The sequence below is a fragment of the Urocitellus parryii genome, chromosome 2 (genome assembly GCF_045843805.1).
Source record: "Urocitellus parryii isolate mUroPar1 chromosome 2, mUroPar1.hap1, whole genome shotgun sequence".
Taxonomy (NCBI): Eukaryota; Metazoa; Chordata; class Mammalia; order Rodentia; family Sciuridae; genus Urocitellus; species Urocitellus parryii.
The window spans coordinates 46,755,435-46,781,054 of NC_135532.1; the positions used below are offsets into that span (position 1 = coordinate 46,755,435).

General features: G+C 38.2%; 1 protein-coding gene and 1 pseudogene across 3 annotated transcripts in view; one reads left to right on the forward strand and one right to left on the reverse strand.

Annotated features, from left to right (window-relative positions):
• The first annotated feature begins 5,620 nt into the window (after positions 1–5,620).
• LOC144253360 (non-histone chromosomal protein HMG-17 pseudogene) lies at positions 5,621–12,659 on the forward strand (annotated as a pseudogene).
• Positions 12,660–16,361: 3,702 nt separating this feature from the next.
• Positions 16,362–25,620, reverse strand: part of Naa16 (N-alpha-acetyltransferase 16, NatA auxiliary subunit) — a 63,397-nt gene continuing 54,138 nt past the window's right edge. For all 3 annotated transcript variants that reach the window (XM_026399574.2, XM_026399576.2, XM_026399573.2), the window contains 2 exons: positions 23,914–24,011; positions 16,362–17,686 (listed from right to left, as the gene is read on the reverse strand). In XM_026399574.2, the coding sequence (XP_026255359.2) occupies positions 17,489–17,686; positions 23,914–24,011 (296 nt within the window). In that variant the 3' untranslated portion in view covers positions 16,362–17,488. The remainder of the gene's footprint in view (positions 17,687–23,913; positions 24,012–25,620) is intronic.

Genomic DNA, 25,620 nt, shown 5'->3' on the forward strand with positions numbered 1-25,620 from the left:
ACATCAGGCTCTCCTTCAAAATCTCCCAGGATATCACACATTTCTGTATTTTCTTCATGAAATTTGTTAGACATGCTGACTACTTCTTTTTTCAAACAGCTGTCTTGAGAAATAATTCATACCTTTAACACAATTTTTTTTAGTATATTCAGAGCTGTGCAATCATCACCAAAATCTAACTCGAGGACATTTTCATCCCCCAGGAAGAAAGTTGGTATCCATGAGCAGCCTCTCCCCATCCCCCTCCCCACACAGTCACATATCCCTCAGCCCTGAGGAGCCATTCATCTACTTTGTCTCCAGAGATTTCCTACTCTGGACATTTCATATACATGGAATCATACAATATGTGTCTGACTTCCTTTCCTTAAATAAAGTGTTCAGGGTTCATCCACATCGTAGTATGTTGTTTTAGTCAGCTTTTTCGCTGCTCTGGCTAAAGGACCCAACCAGAACAACTGTTAAGGAGGAAAGGATTATTTGAGGGCTCAATCCACAGGCAGCCAGCTTTAGTCCCCAGGTGTCCAGGTGAGGCAGAACATCATGGCAGAAGAATGTAGCAGAGGGAAGCAGCTCAAGTGACAGGAAGCAGAGAGAGAAAAATTCCACTCTCCAGATACAGAATATATACCCCATAGCTACACCCGCAATGAACCACTTCCTCCAGCCACACCCTACCTGTCTCCAGTCACCATTTAGTTAGTCCCATCAGGGATTAATTCACTGATTAGATTAAGGTTACACTCCAATCATTTCTCCTCTAAACCTTCTTGCATTGTCTCATACATGAGCTTTTGGGGGATACCACTTCTAAACCATAGTTATCCCAGCTCTATTTGTTCATGTGCTAGTATTTCTTTTTATTGCCAAATAATATTCCATTTTATGGATAGACCACATTTTATTTATCCATTCATCAGTTTTTGAAAATGTATATTGTTTCTACTTTCTGGTTATTATGAATAATGTTTCTATGAATACTTGTGTACAAGCTTTGGTGTGAACATATGTTTTAACTCCTCTAGGAATAAAGTTGCTGGATCAAAAGAAAACTCTATAATTAAGATTTAGAGAGGACCAGGTACAGTTCAGTGGTAAATTAGTTTAAGGTTACAAATTAGTTTGTAACCTTGGTTTTGAGTTTAATCCCGCACACTGAAAAAAAAGATTTTTTTTAAACTGCCAAATTGCTTTCCAAAGTGGCTACATCATTTTACATTTTCCCTAGCAATGTATGGGGTTTCAATTCCTCTATGATTATCTATATTTTTTAACATAGTCATCTCAGTTGACATAAAGTAGCACCTCATTGTGATTTTCACTTCCATTTTTTTCCTATCTGATGTTGAGTAAATTTTTATGTGCTTCTATTTTTTTAATTGTTTTTTACTTGTCAATGGACCTTTATTTCATTTATTTATTTATATGTAGTGCTAAGAATCGAACCCAGTGTCTCACACATGCTAGGCAAGCAGTCTATCATTAAGCCACAATCTCAACCCTTCATGTGTTTTTTGATTGGTCTTTAGTATATCTTCTTTGGAGAAATGTCAATTCTGATCCTTTGTCCATTTGTTAATTGGGTTACTTCTCGTTTTATTAGGGTTAGAGTCAGGGAAAATGGTGTGAGGATGGGATCTAATTTCCTTCTTTTGCATGTGACTATCTAGTTATCCCAGCACTATTTGTTGAATAGTGCTGGGATAATTTACTAAGTTATGAAAGTTCTTTATGTATTTGAAGTATACATCTAATTTTAGATACACAAATATGCAAATATTCTCTCCCATCCTGTAAGTTTCCCTTTCATTTTCTTGATAGCATCATTTGCAACACAGTTATTTTTACTTTTGAAAAAGTTTGATATATCCATTTTTGCCATGTCTACCATATCTAATATATGGGTTCATATCTAACAAACTATTAACTAACCCATGTTCTCAAAAGTTACTTTTATGCTTTCTTCTAAGAGTTTACAGTGTTTGTTTTGTTTTGTGATAGTGGGAATTAAATCATAGCCTTGTACATGCTATATAAGCATTCTACCACCTAGTTTAATCATCAGTCCTTTTCTTTGAGAAAGGGTCTTGCTATGTTGTCCATCTGGCCTCAAAATCGTGATCCTCCTTTCTCAACCTCAGAAGTAACTGGGATTATAGCCACTACTGGCTCTAGGAGTTGTATAGGTTAAGCATATCATATTTGTTCTAATTTTGAGTTAATTTTTATGTACGGTGTAAGGAAGGGATCTAACTTCCTTCTCTGGCATATGGCTGTCTAGTTATCCCAGCTCTATTTGTTCAATGCATACTTGTATTTAATTTACTGTTAACTAATCCTTTGTATGTAACAAATTATTTAAAATAAAAATTTATAGCACTATCATTAATGTAAAATGAGTATAATTTATCATAAAAGAGCATATATAAATGCAAATAAGATAGAAAACACTGTATAAAATTTTAGTTAGGGATACATACAAATAACTGCTGAGGACCTCTTCCCTTCTTTGTTAAAAAGGAACACAAGGGGCTGGGGATGAGGCTCAGGCGGTAGCGCGCTCGCCTGGCATGCGTGCGGCCCGGTTCGATCCTCAGCACCACATACCAACAAAGATGTTGTGTCCGCCGAGAACTAAAAAATAAATATTAAAATTCTCTCTCTCTCTCTCAAAAAAAAAAAAAAAAAGAAAAGAAACACAAAAGGCAAGGGAAGCATAAGGGATTTTCTAAGTTTCCGGTTAGAAGAATTAAAATACAGAATTTTAAAAGAAACAATTCACTCACTAAGTAATTGGTGAATTAGGGCTGGGTCTCTGTCACTAAGTGTGGGTCCCTACCTTTGGGAAACACTTCTCTATTTCACCAGAATCAACAGTAAGGGAAAGAACCTGGGCTGGGGAAGGAGCCTAACATGGGTGTGAGTCCCAGGCTCCTCACTGATTATCTGAATTTGTGCAAGTTACTCTATTAGAACTGCATTTGCTCCCTGGTAGATAATTTCTTCCAGATGAGTGGCATGAGGATCCACTACTAGGGCAGATGAAAGGCAGGTCAACATTGGGTAGGCATACAGAAAAGTGAGGGTCCTCTTGGAGTTCATGCCACTTCCAGAAAGAAAATACAATATCTAAGTAATATTTCCCAAATTGTGGCTGGAAGCCTGGCTACATCTAATACACTTAAGGGTGCAGTCCCCCCCAAACTCAGTGATTCCATTTCACACAATTTGGGAGCTTCTTCCCGTAGACCTGCCTTGGGTCTCTATGATTTCTTTCACTTCTATCTTTATGGACTGGCCTTGGTGAATTCTCCTTGAAGAATCTGAACACATTCCATTCCTGTTAACACCATCTCTGATAACCACCTCCAAGATCTTCTCAAGGATCTTATAAAAGGAGGAAAAGGCTAAAAGTACAGAAAATCCAAACGCATTGCCACATGCTCCATCTTCCCAAAGGCAGTAACAACCACCAGGTCTGTCCTGCTCCTTTGCTCTCCTCAGTCACTGATAGATACTAAAAAGAACCAAGGTTCCAGAGCATTCTGTGGGCTGCAGGAAGGAAGGATTAGAAAATCCCAACTGAAAATAGTCAGCATCTTAAAACCACAAGCTCACTCACACCATGGGGAACCACCGAGCCTCTTCCAAAGCCACAAGTCAGGCACAGAGACACACAATGCCTGGGGCTGCAGGATGAACCACACTCAAGTTAAACATCTACACAGGGGGGGTCCTGTCATCGAGGATGAGCTCAGGGGAAGGATGGAGAAAGAGTGGCTGGTGCATTTATGAAGAAGGAGAGGGACCATATGTTCCAGGAGAGAGACAGTGAGGCAATTGAAGAGCTAAGGTTCATGGAGGGATGAAGGATAGGGAAAAAGAAGGGGGGAAAGCTGTATGGAAGCAGAATATTATAAGTTTGTTGTTCTTTCTTTAGAATAATAGAAAATTCCTTTCCCCTGCACTATGGTTTGAATGTGTCCCCCAAAGCTGATGTGTTGGGAAGTTGATCCCAATGAAAAGGTGTTGAGAAGCGGGATAGTTAAGAAGTGATTAGGTCACTAGGACTCTGCCTTCATGAGGGGATTAATGTCATTATTTTGGCTCTGGGTTTGTTATAAGATTGAGTTTGGACCCCTCTCTCTCTCTCTCAATTTCTCCCTTTTCTCCCCCCCGCCCGCCACCCCTCTTTCCTTCTTGCCCTTCCATCTTCTGCCAAGAGATGATCTAGCACAGACTCTCAGCAGATACTGGCATAGCCTTGATCTTGGCTTCTCAGCCTTCAGACCTACAAGAAATAAATCTCTTTTCTTTGTAAATTATCCAGTCTCTGGTATTCTGTTATGACAGTACAAAGTGTACTAAGAACATCCTCTAGGTCCTGCATTTCTGATTCAGATTGACCGGCAGACCCCTGACTGTAGCCTTGAATCTGTACACTCTCCTAGCTGAGCCATTAAGAAAGATGGTGGAATGAGACGGACATCATTACCCTGGGTACATGTATGACTGCACATTATGGTGCGACCCTACATTGTGTACAACCAGAGAAATGAAAAGTTGTGTTGCAATTGTGTGCAATGAATCAAAATGCATTCTGCTGTCATATATACCTAATTAAAATTAATTAATTAATTTAAAGAAAGAAAGGGGGGATGCAGAAATAAGGGAAGAGGTGAGCACGGTCCTCACCAATTCATTTTACTCAGTTGAAGATGGGCTATTTAAGTACATGAGAGGGAGCTGTTGTTTTCCTATTCGACTTTTCTGTATATTTGATAATTTCCATGATGAAAATGTTTTAATTGCCTACTTTTTTCATTATATAGTTTGATGTATCAATTGTATGTAAAATATTTTTAGAGAGGCATTGGCCAGGCACAGTGGTGCATTCCTGTGATCCCAGCTACTCAAGAGGCTGAAGTAGGAGGATCACAAGTTCAAAGTCAGCCTGGGAAACTTAGTGAGACCCTGTCTCAAAACTGTTTGGGGACATGAAGTGGCTTTGGATCAACCATCTTGCATTTCTGACACAGACACCTTTGTAAAGGAAGTTCTAAATAGATCAAGATGTGCCTCAATAAGTTCAGAAGTAATTGAAGGTAATGTCAGTGAAGTAGGGTATCCTCTGACCAGCCACCTGCCCACTCCTGATGCAGTCTGCTCTCCCAGGTCTCCCACAGGAACAGCCACCAAAGCAGCCAGGGAATGCTTCTGTTTTTCTTCATAGCTCTTATATTCTCATTTTTAATGGTTTGCAGTATTCCACTAAGTTGATATCAATAATTATAATACCTGGGCTGTGGTTGTAGCACAGTGGTAGAGTGCTTGCCTAGCATGTGTGAGGCACTGGGTTTGATCCTCAACTCCACATAAAAATATATAAAATAAAGGTCCATCAACAACTTTTTAAAAAAAATTAAATAATAAATTATAATACCTAATTTTCTCCCTTCTGCATGAGGTTGTTTTATGCATGCTGCTACTATAAATAGTCCTGCAGTTAAAAAAAAAAACCTAGGTTCAACCCACTACTGAAAAAAAAAGATTAATGTGTTGAAGATTACAGTCAATTCCTTGTCTGAAGGAATGAGCGGAGAGATCATTTTACTGTAACATGTTGGAGCAGAGAACCACAAGGCAGTGTGTGTACAGGTAAGATAAGGTAAGAAGGTTGGGGCAGAATGTGGGAGTCAGGCTGAATTTCTAAATTTGTAAATTTGCCAAAATAAACTGATCTCTTAAATAGAAATATGATATAATATTTGTTTTAGTCAGCTTTTTTTTTTCTGCTGTGACTAAATGACCCGGTCAGCATAATTGTAGAGGAGGAAACATTTATTTGGGGGCTCAGAGTTTTAGAGGTCTCCATCCATAGACAGCCGGCTCCATTCCTCAGGGCTCAAGATGAGGCAGGACATCATGGTGGAAAAGCATGGCAGAGGGAAGCAGCTCACATTGTGATCAGAAAACAGAGAGAGATGCCCCTCTCCAGATACAAAATATATACCTCGTAGCCACGCCCCACCTGCCTCCAGTCACCACTCAGTTAATCCCATCAGGGATTGGTTCACTGATTAGATTAGGGTTATAGCCCAATCATTTCTCCTCCAAACCTTCTTGCATTGTCTCACAGTGGGCTTTTGGGTGACACCTCACATCCAAACCATAACAACATTCAATAACATTTTTTAAAGGCAACTTCAAAATCAGAATTTTAACAATGGCATAAGATTCTATCCTATGAATACATCATCACTTTTTAAACGATATTCCTATAATTTTGACAATATTCCTGTCAAATATTGTAGGTTGTTTTCAAATTTGGTTTTGGGTTTGGTTTTTTATTGTTGCTTTGGCTATTATACAGGTATTATGAAAAACATTTAGCACTGTTGGCATATAGTGGTTTGTAATATTTTTTATCATAGAGAATGTCATAGTAAATATCTTTAGGAATAGAATTTTATACACTTTATTATTTTTGTAATAATGTATGTTCACTGTAAACAAAATAATACAGAAAAGTAAACATTACCCAGTGTTATGATTAAGATATAAATTGTCCCCCACAAGCTCAGTGTGAGACAATGCAAGAATTTTCAGAGGTGAAATGGATTATGAGAGTTATAACCAATTCAGTGGATTAAACTGTAGGCAAGTAGGGTCTAGCTGGAAAAGGTAGGTCACTGAGGGCATGTCTTTGGGGGTTTACATTTTGTTCCTGGTGAGCAGAGCTCTCTCTCTGTTTCCTGATTGCTATGTCCTGAGCTGCTTTCCTCTGCCATGCCCTACCACCATGGGCTCAGACCAATGGAGTTGGCTAACCATGGACTGAGCCTCTGAAAACTTGAGCTAAAAATAAACTTTTCCTCCTCTCCTTGCTCCTGTGGAATCTTTTGGTTACAGCGACAAAAGAAAACTAAGTAAAACACCCAGTGCTACCACACATAATACATTTATATAGGCAGAAATGTATAAAATATGCAATGTGGCATAAATGAGATATTACATGTGCTATTATGTAGCTGGTGTAGAACTCTTCTTTCCTTGTTAGTATATTTTTTTTCCTTTTTTGTGGGGGGATTGAAAATTGAACCCAGGATTTTGTACGAATTAAGAAAACACTACCATTGCAGAACATCCTCAGCCCCTATAATTTTCAACTGTTATTTTTAATGACTACATAATACTCTATTGCATACACAATTTATCACACCAATTCCTTATTGATTTACATTAAAGTTGTTTCTATTTTTCTTTGATTTTATAAAAATAAACTTATATAGCTCTTTGCTTCTTTTTTGCTGTTACTTTGTTAATTATTTTATCTTATTAATCATATTCTATTGTGGTTAAAACACAACCTGAGATCTTAAGTATACAATACAGTATTTCTGATTGTAGGAACAGTGTACTTTAAGCAGATCTCTAGAATTTATCCATTCTGCTTAATGGATGTGCCCATTGATGAGTAACTCTTCATTTCTCTCTTCCCCCAGTCTCTGGTCAAACTTTCTGCTTTTCGATCCTATGAAGTTGATTATTTCAGAAAACTCGTAAGTGAAACCATGCAGTATTTGACTTCTAATTGGTGTATTAACACTCCACAACTGTCATCAAGACTATTATCAGAAACATAAGCGAGAAGTGTTGGCAAAGTTGTAGAGAAATTTGGACCCTTGTGCACTATTGGTGGAAGTGTAAAAGGGTATAATTGCTATGAGAAATAGTATAGCAGTTCTTCAAGTAATAAGATCTACCATATGATCCAGCAATTACACATCTGGGTATTTGTGCAATATATTGAACAAACATATTGAATTGAAAGAATTAAAATCAGGATCTTGAAGAGCTATCTGCATCTCCATGTTCACAGCAACACATTCACAATAGTCAGGATACATAAACAACTTTGATGTTTATAAACAGATGAATGGATAAAGAAAATATACATATAACGGAATATTAGCCTTAATAAAGGAGGAAAATGTGCAATAAATAAGCAACAACACAAATGAACTTTGAGAACATAATGATAGGTAAAATAAGCCAGCCTCTTTGCTTCTGATAAATTATTTCTTTAAGATAAAATGCCGGGCTGGGGATGTGGCTCAAGCGGTAGCGCGCTCACCTGGCATGCGTGCGACCCGGGTTCGATCCTCAACACCACATACAAACAAAGATGTTGTGTCTGCCGAAAACTAAAAAACAATAAATAAATATTTTTTTAAAAAAAGATAAAATGCCTAGGAGAGGGATTGATGGATCTGGATATCACAAGATAATCTTAAAATTGAGAAAATAAAAATAGCTAGTGGCAATGCACTCTTCTATTGAGACCGTAAACCAAAGTCTGTCCATCTTGGATGTGGCAAACTAGAAAACACACCAGTGCCTAATATCCCCCCCATACACACGAACACACACATGCACACATACCAAACAGAGAAGTAATACTGGCAGGAACAAAAGCATCTTGCTCTCTGGCTAGCTTCTGGGGTTCATCTGGGTGCACAAGATACATTATATAGACGTCAGTTGGGTTGATGAAAATTTGGATGGATGGATAAATGGATGAACAAATGGACAGCCATGGCCACACAGCTCCAAATCTCCAGGTAGAAGACACGGACCTGTCCAATCCTAAAACACTAATTCTTGCTCTTCCATCTCTGATTTTCTTCCTAAAGCCAGCTCCCTGCACCAAGTCATTTTCACCTCTACCTCAACCCCCCCACACTCCATGTTACTCAGGCTCCTCCTTCTGGGTTACTGACATTCCCCAAGGGTGTGAAGTAGTGATCTGAAGATGGATGACTCCCTATCCCTTGACCAAATTCCCCAGCTACCTAATTTCAAACATGAGTTTTCATTTATATTCTAAAAGTAAGTGTTCACCATTATTAGTATTTCCTGCTATTCCTTCCTTTTTCCTTTTGGAAATGATTAAGACCCTTTTTCCTTTTAGAATCTGTCTGTTGAACTCCTATTGTTACCAGAGTCCTAGGACAAAAGCCTGATTCCAAGGGTCCCAAGGAAGCAACTCTAGCTGTTCACCCCAAAATCTAAGAAGAAAAGGTACTGGTGAAAAGCAGGACAAGACTTGTAATTAACATGGCCATACTGAGAAGACAAAATGAGATCCAGCATCTCAGCCCTGTCTTTGGTGTGTTCACAGGAGGTTTAGTTTTAAATAGAGGAGGAATTGGGACGGGGGTAAGAAGAATGCGTAATTAAATTGTCTTCATCACAATGGCTTCTAGTTGATCATTCTCTCAGTTCTGGTTCTGTGAGGTGGCTCCAGAGAAGTTCTTTACACTTGACGGAGCAATTTCCACTTGTTTGCTCAGGATGTTCACCACCCATTGCCCAGGACGTTTAAATTTAGCGCTAATAAACCTTGTATTACCAGTTTTTAGATGAACACTCCTTAAATGATGAACATACCTCCATGCAGAGCTGAGCAGGGACCTGAAGACAAATACAAAATGAAGGCAGATGCCAAGCTTTATCCTGCTTTCAGTTACCCATAAGGCACCTACAGGCCTACCACCACTGATTGCAAAGGCAGCATTTATAAGTCTGTTACACTACTTTGTACTGCTAAAAATTATCAACATGGAACTTGCCGTGAGTTTTTTGTTGCTGTTGCTACTAATTCCTTACATGAAGATAGTGGGTGTTCTTAAAATTCTTCTAGGTACATGTCCCAGTAGTGTGCTGGACCTGACTCATACAACCTCTTCTATCTGGCTCTTCATCTGTATCCTTGTAGTATCCTTTATAATAAACCTATAAATAAAAAAATATTTCTCTGAGTTTTATGAGCCATTCTAGGAGAGAGTCATGGGAGTTCTGATCTATAGCCAGTTGGTCAAAAGTACCTTTGGCCTTGACTTGCAATTAGCATGCATCTGAATGGGGAGCAGTCTTATAGGACCGAGACCTTAACCTGTGGGACCTAATGCTAACCTCAGATAGACAGGTCAGAATTGAATTGAATCCCAGGATGCCAAGCTGGTGTCGGAGAATTTGTCCATGTGGAAGAACACCCACTGCTGAGAAACAGTTTTCTCAAGGATTTCTTCAAGATAGAAAAGGTATCTGTGAGGTAATCAAAATGGACAGTCCAGTTTGAGAATAGAGTATGGGATACGGGTCACCTAGAAAATCCTCCTTATTTTACAAACAAGAAATAGGAATCCCTGGAAGGGTGAGACCTACCTGAAACTAGCCCCCGTACCACTCTCCGATCAGGGCCCTTTTTCACAAATTCCCACTCTTATAAACTGGCCAGACAATGGAATTTACACTTAGCAAAAGCTGAATTGGGAATTTTTAATCTCAACAGAATAATAAAATAAAAGATCCATTGACAACTAAAAAATATTTTTAAAAAAATATTTAGCAATATGGAGACTACACAGTAACTTTTCAAGAGCTGGTTCTGTGGAGGGCGGGTAGACTGCAAAACCAACCAACTTTGCTCTCCAGAAGTTCAACAAGGATATTCTTTAAGGCAGTACAGTAGGTGCAAAAGAGGTAACTATGATTATATCTTTTTTGCTGTAATAATAATCTCTGTCACGTTTTGCATTAAATTATATTTGGACTACTACCCTAGCTTTATTCTGGCTCATCTTAGCCTGTTTGATCTATTTTCATGATTCTATTTCATTTCTACCTTCAAATGTGTCTCTTATAAACAATTTTTAATACAATTCAAGAATCTGAGTCTTCTAATTGGTTTCCCTAACCAACTAAGTCTTCAGACAGGGCTCAGTAAATTGCCCAATTTGGCCTTAAACTTACTATTCTCCTGCCTCAGCCTCCTGAGTAGCTGGGATTAAAGGTGTGTGCCAGTAGAACTGATTCATCTGATTTTCATTTATTATACTCTCCTTGTTCTTCCACTAAATGAAAACCAAGTTCACTTTTCACTTTTTATATTTTGTTATGATATTCTTCATAAGCATGCTCAAGTTTGTCTACTCAAACTCTTAAAACTTTTCAATATCTATAAACTTCCTCTTAACAAGACAGGTACTTTCATTCTTATGTTACTTTATTCCTCCCACTACTAATCATGATAATGCCTAGAATTTTGAGGTGTCTCTAAGACAACAATAAAAAGAAATATTTGATCATCCTTCTTCTCACATCTCTTATAGTATCTGCCAAATTTTCTCTCAGTATTGTTCCAAAAGCATTTGAGGATCTTTTGAGAGTTATATGTATATCTTTACCATGTTGTCATATTTGACTAGATATGAAATTTAAGCTATTTTATTCAATCATTTTTTTTAAAACTTCCATTTTCATACATTCAATAATGCTTAGGAAAAATCTGATTTGCTTTTCTGAGACTAATCTTTTTCACTGTGGGCTTTTATTATTCTTTTTGAAATTTTTTATCTTTTTTTGAGGGGGGGGAGTGCTGGAGCTTGAACCCAGAGATCTTTTACCACTGAGCTACATCCTCAGCCCTTTGTATTTTTTGAGACATGATCTCACCAAGTGATCCTCCTGCCTCCGCCTTCTGAGTCACTGGAACTACAGGCATATGCCACCATGCCTGGCTTTCTTGGATATTCTCAAATTTCACTAAAACCACTTTCTACACTCTGTTTTGATTTTTCTTCCAAGCAATTAACTTTGCCTCATGTTTCTTTCTCTCCCTGTTATGGTTTGGATATGAAGTGTCCCCCAAAAGCTCTTGTGTTAATGCAGGAATGTTCAGAGGTAAAATGATTCAATTATGAGAGTTATGACCTCATTAGTCCATCCTAGTTTGAATAGACTAAGTGGCAACTGTAGGTGGTGGAGTGGGCCAAGGGGGCCAGTGGAAGAGATGTCCCTGGGGATATGACCTGAAGGGTTCACTTTCCCTGTGATCCCTTCCCCCACCACCACCTCCCTCCCTCCCCCACCACCACCTCCCTCCCTCCCCCACCACCACCTTCCCCCCCCCTCCCTCCCCCCGCCTCTCTCTGCTTCCTAGTTGCCATGAATGGAGCAGAGCTCCTCTACCACACCCCTCTCCCATGATGTTCAGCCTCATCTTGGGCCCAGAGCAATGAACTCAGCTGATGATGAACTGAATCTCCAGAACCCTGAGCCAAAATAAACTTTTTCTTTGCTAAATTGTTCTTTTCAGGTTATCTTGGTCACAGGAAAATGTTACACCCACAACTGATATATACTCCATAATAATTTTATTCATGATTGCATTCGTCATACTCGAAGAACCTGAAACATAATTGGCGCTTAAGAAATACACTGGAGTGTGAAGAAGAAGAGGCAAGAATGACCCCCGGGTGACCAAAGCCGCACGCCGCTGCATCCCGGAGTCCAGCACCTGCATCCCGCCGCCATCGCCACCAGGATCAAGAGAAAGGCTGAAGGGGATGCTAAAGGAGATAAAGCCAAGGTGAAAGACAACCACAGAGAAGATCTGCAAGGTTGTCTGCCAAACCTGCTCCTCCAAAGCCAGAGTCCAAGCCTAAAAAGGCCCCTGCAAAGAAGGGAGAGAAGGTACCCAAGGGAAAAAGGGAAAAGCTGACGCTGGCAAGGATGGGAATAACCCTGCAGAAAATGGAGATGCCAAAACAGACCAGGCACAGAAAGCTGAAGGTGCTGGAGATGTCAAGTGAAGTGTGTGTGTTTTTGATAACTGTGTACTTCTGGTGACTGTACAGTTTGAAATACTATTTTTATCAAGTTTTATAAAAATGCATAATTTTTTTTAATCTATGTTGTTAGCACACAGAACACTTCATTGTTGTTTTTTTTGGGGGGGAAGGAGCATATGTCACTAGTAGAATGTCTCCAAAGCTGGAATGCTGTGGGGGAAAACACCTTTCCCTTCTAGTTTTGAGAGACTTCCTCTTTATTCCCAAGAGGAAGGGATTCCCTGATGTTGGCACACATAGCCACCTTGGCACAAATGCCTTGTGGTATGGAAAAACTCAAACTCATCTGTATGTCCTCTTGTCCCTCTCTGCCATCAGCATAGACTTAACTCCCCTAAACTCAGACCTGTTGGGACCAAATTCCCAACAATTGGTTTTACCAGTGTGTGGGGCAATCTGGACTTTCCAGTGACATCATTGAGAATAGTGTCCCTCAGAAGAGCAGCAGTTCCTTTTCTAAATTGTGGATCTTCAGATTAATAATTTTTGCCATTTTCATTTCATTTCCTGAAAGTCAGGGTCAGCTTGTGAAAAGTTGTTAAACAACATGCTAAATGTGAAATGTCAATCCTCACTCTAAACTTTCCCTATTCAGAGCATCAAATGAAGACTTCATTGGGTTTTATAGTGGCTTTCTGATTTTGGTAGTCAATCCAAGAAGGGAGTTTGAAAATTGTTGTATACTTCTAATGATTGTCTGCCCATGTCCTGCCTGAAATACCATGATTGTTTATGAAAAGTATCTTTAATAAAGTTGGATAGTTTGGCTTGGAAAAAATAAAAGAAATATAGACTGGCCAGGTATGGTGGTACACACCTGTAATCTTGATACTGGTCTGTTGGAGATGAGATAGGGTTCTTGTTCCCTGATGATGAAGATTAAACACCTGAGAGATGCTGAGGCAAGCACAGAGACCAAGTTTTAATAAAGCGATAGACAGACTTCTCTGAAGAAAAGTGGGGCCTCGGAGCCGAGAGCCCATGGGAAGAGGTGCAGCATCGTTTTTTTGGACCCCAGACATCTCCCTTTTAATTACTGCTTCTTTCTTTCCCATATATACGTGACTGAGAGCAGGAAGGGGCAGGGGCACAGAGGTTAACTGTTAGCAACCCAGACTACAGAAGAACACAATCTCAGAGGTTAACCCTTAGCAATCCCTTGCTCTCTTTGATAACCAGTAGTCATCCTCTCTTGACCCCCATCCTTCATACCTACACTGACTGCCTGACCCTTACCCCTGCCTCAGTTTGCCGAGGAACTGCTTTTTAGCAAAGAAAGCATGGGGCACAGAGGTGGTCAGCACAATGGACCCATTTAATAGAATTGTTCTCTTTACCTCATGTTCCCACCACTCTCATCTATCTGTCCCCTAACAATCTCAGCAGCTTGGGAGGCTAAGGCAGGAGGACTGCAAGTTCAAAGGCAGCTTCAGCAGCTTACTAAGACCCTGTCTCAAAATAAAAAATAAAAAAAGGCTAGGGATGTAGCTTAGTGGATGAATACCCCTGAGTTCAATAAAGGAGGAAGGAAGAAGGAAGGAAGAAGGAAGGAAGGGAGGGAGGGAGGGAGGGAGGGAGGGCAGTGGAAGGGAGGGGAGGGGAGGGGAGAGGAGTGGGGGAAGAGATGGGAGAGGAGGGGAGGGGAGGAGAGGGGAGAGGAGGGGAGGGGAGGAGAGGGGAGGAGGAAGGAAGGAAGGATAGGCTGAATAATTCTTCTTTCTCCATCACAATTTAAAAATGTGTGCAATTCCAATGATTTTGTCAATTTTTCTCTGTTATCCTGCACATAGGAAACTGTTCAATATACAAACAACACTCAACAAAATATTCATAAGCCTTAACCTATAGGAAAGTACCTGGTACACAGAAGATACTATGTTAGAAGAATTTGCTTTAAAAGGTAAGTTCCACAAGGATTTTGGTCACTTCTCCCCATTTTGCCCTCTTTCAGCAGGAAGCAGTTGGGAGATGTCATCACCCGTTTCTCCACAGAAATGTGGAAATTGACAGTGGGGGAAATGTAACAGTGATCCACTTTATGCTTTGAGTATAGCCCTTGCTGCTCTAAAACTGACACTTTTTTTTTTTTAATCTGTCCTTCCTGATCTTGGGGCAAACAGGATTCCTTTGGATCATCTCTTCAAAAACCCTCTGTTCCCCATGATGGGCAGGAATTACAATTTCTGGGACAGAAGTACTCTCTGTTTCTACTTTGCTATGAAAGCAATAAAACTTCTTCTCTTTCCTTTTTCTCAAAAAAATAAAATAAAAGGAAATGCCAACAGGCGTTAAGAGAGCACATCTGTATCTCAGCAACTCAAGAAACTGAGGCAGGAGTATTACTAGTTTGAGGCCAGTCTCAGCCAAGTCAAGGAGACTTTGTCTCAAAAATCAAAAATAAAAAGGGCTAGAGATGAAGCTTGGTAGTAAAGCAGGCCTGGGTTCAATCCCCAGTAACCAAAGTTCCTTAATCTATACAAACTTTCAAAATGCCTACATTAAAATATACATAAAATTCACCCTGGCTTCAGGCAGGAAAAAAAATGGAATTCACAAATTTATCTTTATTATTTCACATGACACACATTGTTCTAGCAAGTCCACAAACTACAGTCTGACCTGAAGATAAATCTGGCCCAAGGCTTATTAATGCAAATAGTTTAAAAAAAAACACAACAACCACATTCACCAATTTATCTACTAGCTATGGCTACTTCATACAACATTATAATTAAATTGTTGTGAGAGACCAATAAAACTGTCAAAGTTTAAAATATTTACTACCTGTCCCTTATTGAAAAACTTTGCTGACCCTTGTTCTAGCTAATAATGGAATCTAAAAACCTATTGTGGTTCTTTATCATGTAGGTTTTTGCCTATTTAGTCAATCACAGTACCAGTACGCTTTAAATCTTTGCATCTTGTCCCAGAATAACAGATCTTTTGCTTTTCTCTTGAGACTAGATTCTTTCCTAAGTATCTGGTTCTCAAATGCCTCTTTTCAGCTTAACATTATTCTCCTTCAACTTCCCTGAAGTTTTTAGGACTCTCTCAAAATGAATGAAGGAGGTTGAGGGACATGACCCAGCCTTATCCTAAAAATGATCACTACTCAAGTTCCAAATTTATGACATTCATGTTATCTCAAAGCAGAACAGGGATAGATACATACCACCTCTATCCACTGACTGGTTTTCTCTAATCCCAGTGTCCCTTACCTTGCCTTCCAAACCTTTCAGTGCGTAATTCAAACCTAACTCCTCACACCTCAACTGTAACTGCCTCAGAACTATCAGAAACTCTAAATGATCCCAATAGAATACTTTTTAAAAGTTGCTGTTAAACACAATTTCCACATTAATTTTTATTATCTGGCATCTTTACACAGTGGCATTCTGCTTAACGTAACATGAAGAATGTATTTGTCAAGATATTTCATGACAAATTACTAACTAGTATCAAAATTGTTAAAACACTAAAGAAATTAAACTACTGTGGCATCAGAATATATGTGGTAGGTGGTTACTGAGAATTACCATTTTTATGAATTTGAAAAGATTAAGAAGATTTAAGTTTCTACTCTGTCAAAGAATATTTTACAAAAACGTATTTTGACAGTATGAAGCATAAACACAAATATCAACAGACAACTGTGTACAAAATAATTTATTATAGCATTATCTAGGTTGGCATTATTTTACAGTGAGTTTTTCCACTCTCAGCAATTATGAATGTAAAGAAATGAGGGTAAAGGAAAATTATTTTAATTAGGACTGTTTCTCTAAGTAAAATTTCCCTTTTGAGTTTACATTTGCTTTAAGAAGTAATATTACAGATACATTTACATAGTTCTGAGACATACTGAGTAATTCCATTACTGTTTTCTATATAAGATACAACAAAAAGCTACCCACCCCCAAATACTGTTCAATAATGATTTAAGAATTAAGCTGATGATAGCTTAAATTCTCATTTTACTAAGAGATATAAAAATGCTCTTAACAGTTATTGCATTGCTGTAAGAGTAACAGTGCTTCATTTTTATTTGTATTCTACCCTATCATATTCCCTTGAATCAACACTTCTCACTTGTTAACACTCAAAGCAAACCCAGTCAAGAAAGTGTAATTCTTGCATGTGGATCTTTAAGAGATAAGCAACAAATTTATCAGTGAATTTTCATGATTAAGAAACAAACTAATTTTCTTATTCTCAATCATCTACATAAAAGTGGAATACTCTTATTCAATTAAAAAGTTTAATTTTATGAATATTAAAAAAAATGGTAAATCATGAAAAGATGAAAAAAAGGGTAAATTAAATTTTAAAGCAAACCTCAATATCTGCCAAGAGGAATTTCATGTTTTAAAATATAGTTAACACTTTAAACCATCCCCCCCCCAAAAAAAAAGCAAGCAAAGAAACAATAAAACAAACCAATAAGAAAGGGGATCAAACCACAGATCCTGAGACCAGGATCTAAAGAAAATAATACAGGAAAGTTATATATGAATCTAATAAGAAATTATCCTAAGTATGATAGAGAAATGACAGCAACTATCACAGTGCTGATGATTTGGGAACTTAAGAAACCTATACAACAAGTACTTTTAGGAGACATTCGTGTAAACTGGAAGAGTTTGATAAAGAATAAAAGAAGCTTACAGAATACTCCATTTAAAAGTTCTATCCAAATATTTCTTTCATATCTATATTAAAATGCACCCTGAAAAAGAAACCCTGATGTGAATTCAGAATTGAGACTGTTGGAGTCAACTTTCTATGAGATTTCAAATTTCGTTTGCCAAGACATCATAGTTAGCTGTATGGTTCAGTGCTGCACCGGGACTGTGGACTTCATTCACAGCAGGCAGGAAAGCAGGTGTAAAAGGAAACAGGTTATGACAGGCCATCCTATATTCTTCATACTGGGAATTACAGTTTCCAAAGCTGCCATCAATCAGTGCCTCAGAAACCTTCATTAAAGTCTAATGAAACAAGGGGAAAATAAAATTATTTAAAGAAAAATTAAAAGCTAATAATAACTTTAATCAAAAGATGCAATTTATTAATTAAACCAAGAGAAAGACAAGGTCTCACTCTAAAATAACTTCTTATTACCTACAGTAAGTAATAACTTCTTAAAACCTACAGTAAGTAATCCCCTCAAAAAAAGAATTTTTAAAACCAACTCTTCAAGGCCTTAAAAAGGCAATAAAATCCAATACTTAAAAAAAAAACTAAAACTGTGATAACTGAAAATAATAATGTACATTTAATGAGTGCTTACTGTATTTCAAGCACTAAGTACCTTCATGCTTTGTTATACCAGTTAACTCTTATACTGACTCTGAGACAGGTAGAAGTCTACTTTCATTTTTAACTTCAAAATAAAGAAAAGAAAGCTAAAAAGATAACTTACATAAAGTCACACAGCTGATAATTAGTGAAGTTGAGATTTACATCAAGACATAACTCAAAAAACCTACTTAAGAATTTACATTGTGAGTGCCTGCAAGCGAGGCGAACCTGCAAGCCACGGGCGGGCGGGTCAGGCCCAGCAACCAGCCAAGAGACAGCAGATACACGCGCCTGCGGGGAACGCAGACCGGACCCACTAGGACAGGTCCGGTGGACAGCTGAGGGCAAGGCCCGTCCCCTCCCCCAGTGTCTGCAGGTAGGCGGGGGACTGTGAACAACAGCAGAGCGGGCCCAAAGCCTGCTGAGGGGCGGAACCGGCCCCTCCCCCAGAGCCTGCAAACGAGGCGAACCTGCAACCCATCGGGAGGTTAGGCCCAGCAACCTACGGAGTGACACAGGTGCCCCTGGCGCCTGCTGAGTAGGTGGACCTTTGACCGACCAGCAAAGCAGACCTAGGGCCTGCCAGCATGGTAGATGGTTCACACTAATTGGAGGAGGATCACAACCACTACCTGCCCTGCAAGAGTGATTTTCCAACTATACAAGAGCAATATAAATAAATAGAGGGAAAATATCAAAGACACAACAATTTCACCAAGCAGAAAGAAACGCCAGCGGTATGAAACGACAAGGAAAGAAAGGACCACAGGCAATGCAGGTCAACTCAACTTTAGAAGAGGTAATAGCTGCAACAGATGGAATGTCAGATAGAGAGCTCAGGACATACATGCTTCAGATGATCTGGAGTCTCAAGGAAGACATGAGACAGCAAAATCAGACAATGAAAGATCACATCGACAAACAAATCCAGGAAGTAAAAGATCAATTTCACAGGGAGATAGAGGTAATAAAAAACAAACAAATAGAAATACTAGAAATGCAGGAAACAATAAACCAACTTAAAAACTCAATTGAGAATACTACCAGCAGAGTGGATCACTTAGAAGATAGAACATCAGACAATGAAGACAGAGTATTTCAACTTGAAAAGAACATAGATAGCTCAGCAAGTCTACTAAGAAACCATGAGCAGCACATTCAAGAGCTATGGGATAATATCAAAAGACCAAACTTAAGAGTCATTGGGATACAGGAAGGCACAGAGCTCCAAACCAAAGGATTAAGCAATCTATTCAGTGAAATAATACAAGAAAACTTCCCAGACTTGAAGAATGAGACAGAATCCCAAATCCTAGAAGCCTACAGGACGCCGAATGTGCAAAATCATAAGAGATCCACACCTAGACACATTATAATGAAGATGTCCAACATACAGAATAAGGAGAGAATTTTAAAAGCTACAAGGGAAAGGAAGCAGATTACATTTAGGGGTAAACCAATCAGGATAACAGCTGATCTCTCAACACAGACTCTAAAAGCTAGAAGATCCTGGAATAACATATTTCAAACGCTTAAAGAAAATGGATTCCAACCAAGAATCGTGTATCCGGCGAAATTAAGCTTCAGGTTAGAAGATGAAATTAAAACCTTCCATGATAAACAAAAGTTAAAAGAATTCGCAGCTAGAAAACCATCTCTTCAAAAAATCCTTGGCAAAACATTACAGGAAGAGGAAATGGAAAATAACATTGATAACCAACAATGGGAGGTTGGACAGTAAAGGGGGGAAAGTAGTCAAAGAGGATAACAAATCAGGTTTAGTAACATCAATAAACAAATATGGATAGAAGAACAAACCATATCTCAATAATAACCCTAAATGTTAATGGCTTAAACTCACCAATTAAGAGACACAGGCTAGTAGAATGGATCACAAAACAAGACCCAACAATATGCTGTCTACAGGAGACGCATTTGATAGGAAAAGATGTACATAGACTGAAGGTGAAAGGTTGGGAAAAATCATATCACTCATATGGACCACGGAAACAAGCAGGAGTGTCCATACTCATATCTAATAAAATAGATTTCAAGCCAAAGCTAATCAAAAGGGATAAAGAAGGACACTTCATACTGCTCAAGGGAACCATACACCAACAAGACATAACAATCATAAATATATATGCCCCAAATAATGGTGCAGCCGTGTTCATCAAGCAAACTCTTCTCAAGTTCAAGAGTCTAATAGACCACCATACAATAATCATGGGAGACTTCAACACACCTCTCTCACCACTGGACAGATCTTCCAAACAAAAGTTAAATAAGGAAACTATAGAACTCAATAACACAATTAACAACCTAGACTTAATTGACATATATAGACTATACCACCCAACATCAAGTTGCTACACTTTTTTCTCAGCAGCACATGGAACCTTCTCAAAAATAGACCATATACTATGTCACAGGGCAACTCTTAGACAATACAAAGAGGTAGAGATAATACCATGCATCTTGTCTGATCATAATGGAATGAAACTGAAAATCAATGATAAAAGAAGAAAGGAAAAATCAAGCATCACCTGGAGAATGAACAATAGGTTGCTGAGTGATCAATGGGTATTAGAAGACATCAAGGAGGAAATTAAAAAATTCCTAGAGTTAAATGAAAACACAGACACAACATATCGGAATCTTTGGGACACATTGAAAGCAGTTCTAAGAGGAAAATTCATTGCTTGGAGTTCATTCCTCAAAAAAAGAAAAAACCAACAAATAAATGATCTCATACTTCATCTCAAAATCCTAGAAAAAGAAGAGCAAAACAACAGCAAAAGAAGTAGAAGGCAAGAAATAATTAAAATCAGAGCTGAAATTAATGAAATTGAAACAAAAGAAACAATTGAAAAAATTGACAAAACTAAAAGCTGGTTCTTTGAAAAAATAAATAAAATTGACAGACCCTTAGCCATGCTAACGAAGAGAAGAAGAGAGAGAACCCAAATTACTAGCATACGGGATGAAAAAGGCAATATCACAACAGACACTACAGAAATACAGAAGATAATCAGAAATTACTTTGAATCCTTATACTCCAATAAAATAGAAGATAGTGAAGGCATAGATAAATTCCTTGAGTCTTATGATCTGCCCAGATTGAGCCAGGAGGATATAGACAACCTAAACAGACCAATAACAATAGAGGAAATAGAAGAAACCATCAAAAGACTACCAACTAAGAAAAGCCCAGGACCGGATGGGTATACAGCAGAGTTTTACAAAACCTTTAAAGAGGAACTAACACCAATACTTTTCAAGCTATTTCAGGAAATAGAAAAAGAGGGAGAACTTCCAAATTCATTCTACGAGGCCAACATCACCCTGATTCCGAAACCAGACAAAGACACTTCAAAGAAAGAAAACTACAGACCAATATCTCTAATGAACCTTGATGCAAAAATCCTCAATAAAATTCTGGCGAATCGGATTCAAATACATATCAAAAAAATTATACACCATGATCAAGTAGGATTCATCCCTGGTATGCAAGGTTGGTTCAATATACGGAAATCAATAAATGTTATCCACCACATCAATAGACTTAAAAATAAGAACCATATGATCATCTCGATAGATGCAGAAAAAGCTTTCGACAAAGTACAGCATCCCTTTATGTTCAAAACTCTAGAAATATTAGGGATAACTGGATCATACCTCAACATTGTAAAAGCAATCTATGATAAGCCACAGGCCAGCATCATTCTGAATGGAGAAAAATTGAAGGCATTCCCTCTAAGATCTGGTACAAGACAGGGATGCCCTCTCTCACCACTTCTGTTCAACATAGTCCTCGAAACACTGGCCAGAGCAATAAGGCAGACGAAAGAAATCAACCTAACAAAAGAGGTGAAAGATTTATACAATGAAAATTACAGAACCCTAAAGAAAGACATAGAAGAAGACCTTAGAAGATGGAAAAATATACCCTGCTCATGGATAGGCAGAACTAACATCATCAAAATGGCGATATTACCAAAAGTCCTATATAAGTTCAATGCAATGCCAATCAAAATCCCAACAGCATATCTTGTAGAAATAGATAAAAGAATCATGAAATTCATATGGAATAATAAAAGACCCAGAATAGCAAAAACAATACTAAGCAGGAAGTGTGAATCAGGCGGTATAGCGATACCAGACTTCAAACTATACTACAGAGCAATAGTAACAAAAACAGCATGGTACTGGTACCAAAACAGGCGGGTGGACCAATGGTACAGAATAGAGGACACAGTAACCAATCCACAAAACTACAACTATCTTATTTTTGATAAAGGGGCTAAAAGCATGCAATGGAGGAAAGATAGCATCCTCAACAAATGGTGCTGGGAAAACTGGAAATCCATTTGCACCAAAATGAATCTGAATCCCTATCTCTCGCCGTGCACAAAAGTTAACTCAAAATGGATCAAGGAGCTTGATATTAAATCAGAGACATGGCATCTGATAGAAGAAAAAGTTGGCTACGACCTACATGCTGTGGGGTCGGGCTCCAAATTCCTCAATAGGACACCCATAGCGCTAGAGTTAACAAATAGAATCAACAAATGGGACTTACTCAAACTAAAAAGTTTTTTCTCAGCAAAAGAAACAATAAGAGAGATAAACAGGGAGCCTACATCCTGGGAACAAATCTTTACTCCACACACTTCAGATAGAGCCCTAATAACCAGAATATACAAAGAACTCAAAAAATTAGACAATAAGATAACAAATAACCCAATCAATAAATGGGCCAAGGACCTGAACAGACACTTCTCAGAGGAGGACATACAATCAATCAACAAGTACATGAAAAAATGCTCACCATCGCTAGCAGTCAGAGAAATGCAAATCAAAACTACCCTAAGATACCATCTCACTCCAGTAAGACTGGCAGCCATTAGGAAGTCAAACAACAATAAGTGCTGGAGAGGATGTGGGGAAAAGGGCACTCTTGTTCATTGCTGGTGGGACTGCAAATTGGTGCAGCCAATTTGGAAAGCAGTATGGAGATTTCTCGGAAAGCTGGGAATGGAACCACCATTCGACCCAGCTATTCCCCTTCTCGGTCTATTCCCTAAAGCCCTAACAAGAGCATGCTACAGGGACACTGCTACATCGATGTTCATAGCAGCTCAATTCACGATAGCAAGACTGTGGAACCAGCCTAGATGCCCTTCAATAGATGAATGGATAAAAAAAATGTGGCATTTATATAGTATGGAGTATTATTCTGCATTAAAAAATGACAAAATCATAGAATTTGGAGGAAAATGGATGGCATTAGAGCAGATTATGCTAAGTGAAGCTAGTCAATCTTTAAAAAACAAATACCAAATGACTCCTTTGATATAAGGGGAGTAAACAAGGACAGGGTAGGGACGAAGAGCTTGAGAAGAAGATTTACATTAAACAGGGATGAGAGGTGGGAGGGAAAGGGAGTGAGAAGGGAAACTGCATGGAAATGGAAGGCGATCCTCAGGGTTATACAAAATGTCATATAAGAGGAAAGGAGGGGCAAGACAAGATAATACAAATGGAAGAAATGATTTACAGTAGAAGGGGTAGAGAAAGAAAAGGGGAGGGGAGGGGAGGGGAGGGGAGGGGAGGGGGGATAGTAGAGAATAGGACAGACAGCAGAATACATCAGACACTAGAAAGGCAATATGTCAAGCAATGGAAGGGAAACTGATATGATACAGCAATTTGTATATGGGGTAAAAGGGGGAGTTCATAATCCACGTGAATCAAACTGTGTAATATGATGTATTAAGAACTATGTAATGTTATGAACGACCAATAAAAAAAAAAAAAAAAACCCACAAAAAAAAAAAAAAGAATTTACATTGTAAAGACACATTTTGTTAGATAATTCAGCAACAATAAATCAGCCAATGAAAATTCTTACCTTTACATTTTTATCTTTTATAGTTTCATCCAGTCTAGTGGCTATAGCAATTGCTTTCTCTTGCCTTGACTTATCCAGAAAATACATCATTTTAGCACCTGAAATTCCATGACATTTCAAGATGAGTAAACGCTAATAAGGCTTATATTTCAATCTGACTTACACTGACCAGCAACTTCAAACATGGTTTCAATTGTTAACCAAGTGGAGGCTGAAACTGACTCCCCAGCAGTTCAAATTGTGACATCTCTTTAAAACCTTCAGTCTTTCAAACCCATTGAAAGCCTGGGAATACAATGAGAGTACTGATGACAAAACACAATGAATCAGAATTTTTTTCCTTCAAATTTCCTCTGCTCTTATTACAAAGAAATAAAAATTTTACCAGAACAACACTGGTTTACTAACTTCCTCTCCTTTAGAGATTGTTATTCAAAATGTAAATTAAAAAAAAAGTATTCTGTGGCATCAATCACCCTTTCAGCCAAAAACATAAGAAGATGACATCCAAAACTAAAACATCTAAGGAAAAATTTATTGTTATATAGAGGAGTCTGGTTGGGGAAAGGGGGAACTATTTATAAATAAAATCCAATTTATATTTCTCCTGTAAATTACATGATATACTTTCTATATACATTTTTCTATTGAATTACTAATTTTATATTATTGTTGATTTATAACAGTTCTTTGTATATTAGAGGGTTTTTTTCCTTTCCTTTTTGTCTGTTACATATCTATTTTTTCTCAACTGGTCTTTTTTCTGTCTTTATGATGTTTTACTTTTATATGGTGAAATTTTTCTCTTCCTTAGAATTTCATAAAGTGTTTAGAAAAGTATTTCCCACAATCTAAAAAGAAATGCTAACATCGATGTTCATAGCAGCATAATTCACAATAGCTAGACTGTGGAACCAACCTAGATGCCCTTCAATAGATGAATGGATAAAAAAAAATGTGGCATTTATACACAATGGAGTATTACTCTGCACTAAAAAAATGACAAAATCATGGAATTTGCAGGGAAATGGATGGCATTAGAGCAGATTATGCTAAGTGAAGCTAGCCAATCCCTAAAAAACAAATGCCAAATGTCTTCTTTGATATAAGGAGAGCAACTAAGAACAGAATAGGGAGGAAGAGCATAAGAAGAAGATTAACATTAAACAGAGAGGTGGGAGGGAAAGGGAGAGAGAAGGGAAACTGCATGGAAATGGAAGGAGACCCTCATTGTTATACAAAATTACATATAAGAGGAAGTGAGGGAAAAGGGAAAAAAACAAGGGGGAAAAATGAATTACAGTAGATGGGGTAGAGAAAGAAGATGGGAGGGGAGGGGAGGGGAGGGGAGGGGAGGGGAGGGGAGGGGAGGGGAGGGGGGATAGTAGAGGATAGGAAAGGCAGCAGAATACAATAGACACTAGTATGGCAGAATGTAAAAACAGATGTGTAACCGATGTGATTCTGCAATCTGTATACGGGGTAAAAATGAGAGTTCATAACCCACTTGAATCAAATGTATGAAATATGATATGTCAAGAGCTATGTAATGTTTTGAACAACTAATAATAAAAAACAAACAAAAAAAGAAATGCTAATATCCATTATACATCTTTTCTTGAAGAGAAATTCTCCTCTGCTCTTATTACAAAGAAATAAAAATTTTCAAGAATTTGTCTTTTCACAGATACCAGAAATAAGAAGCTT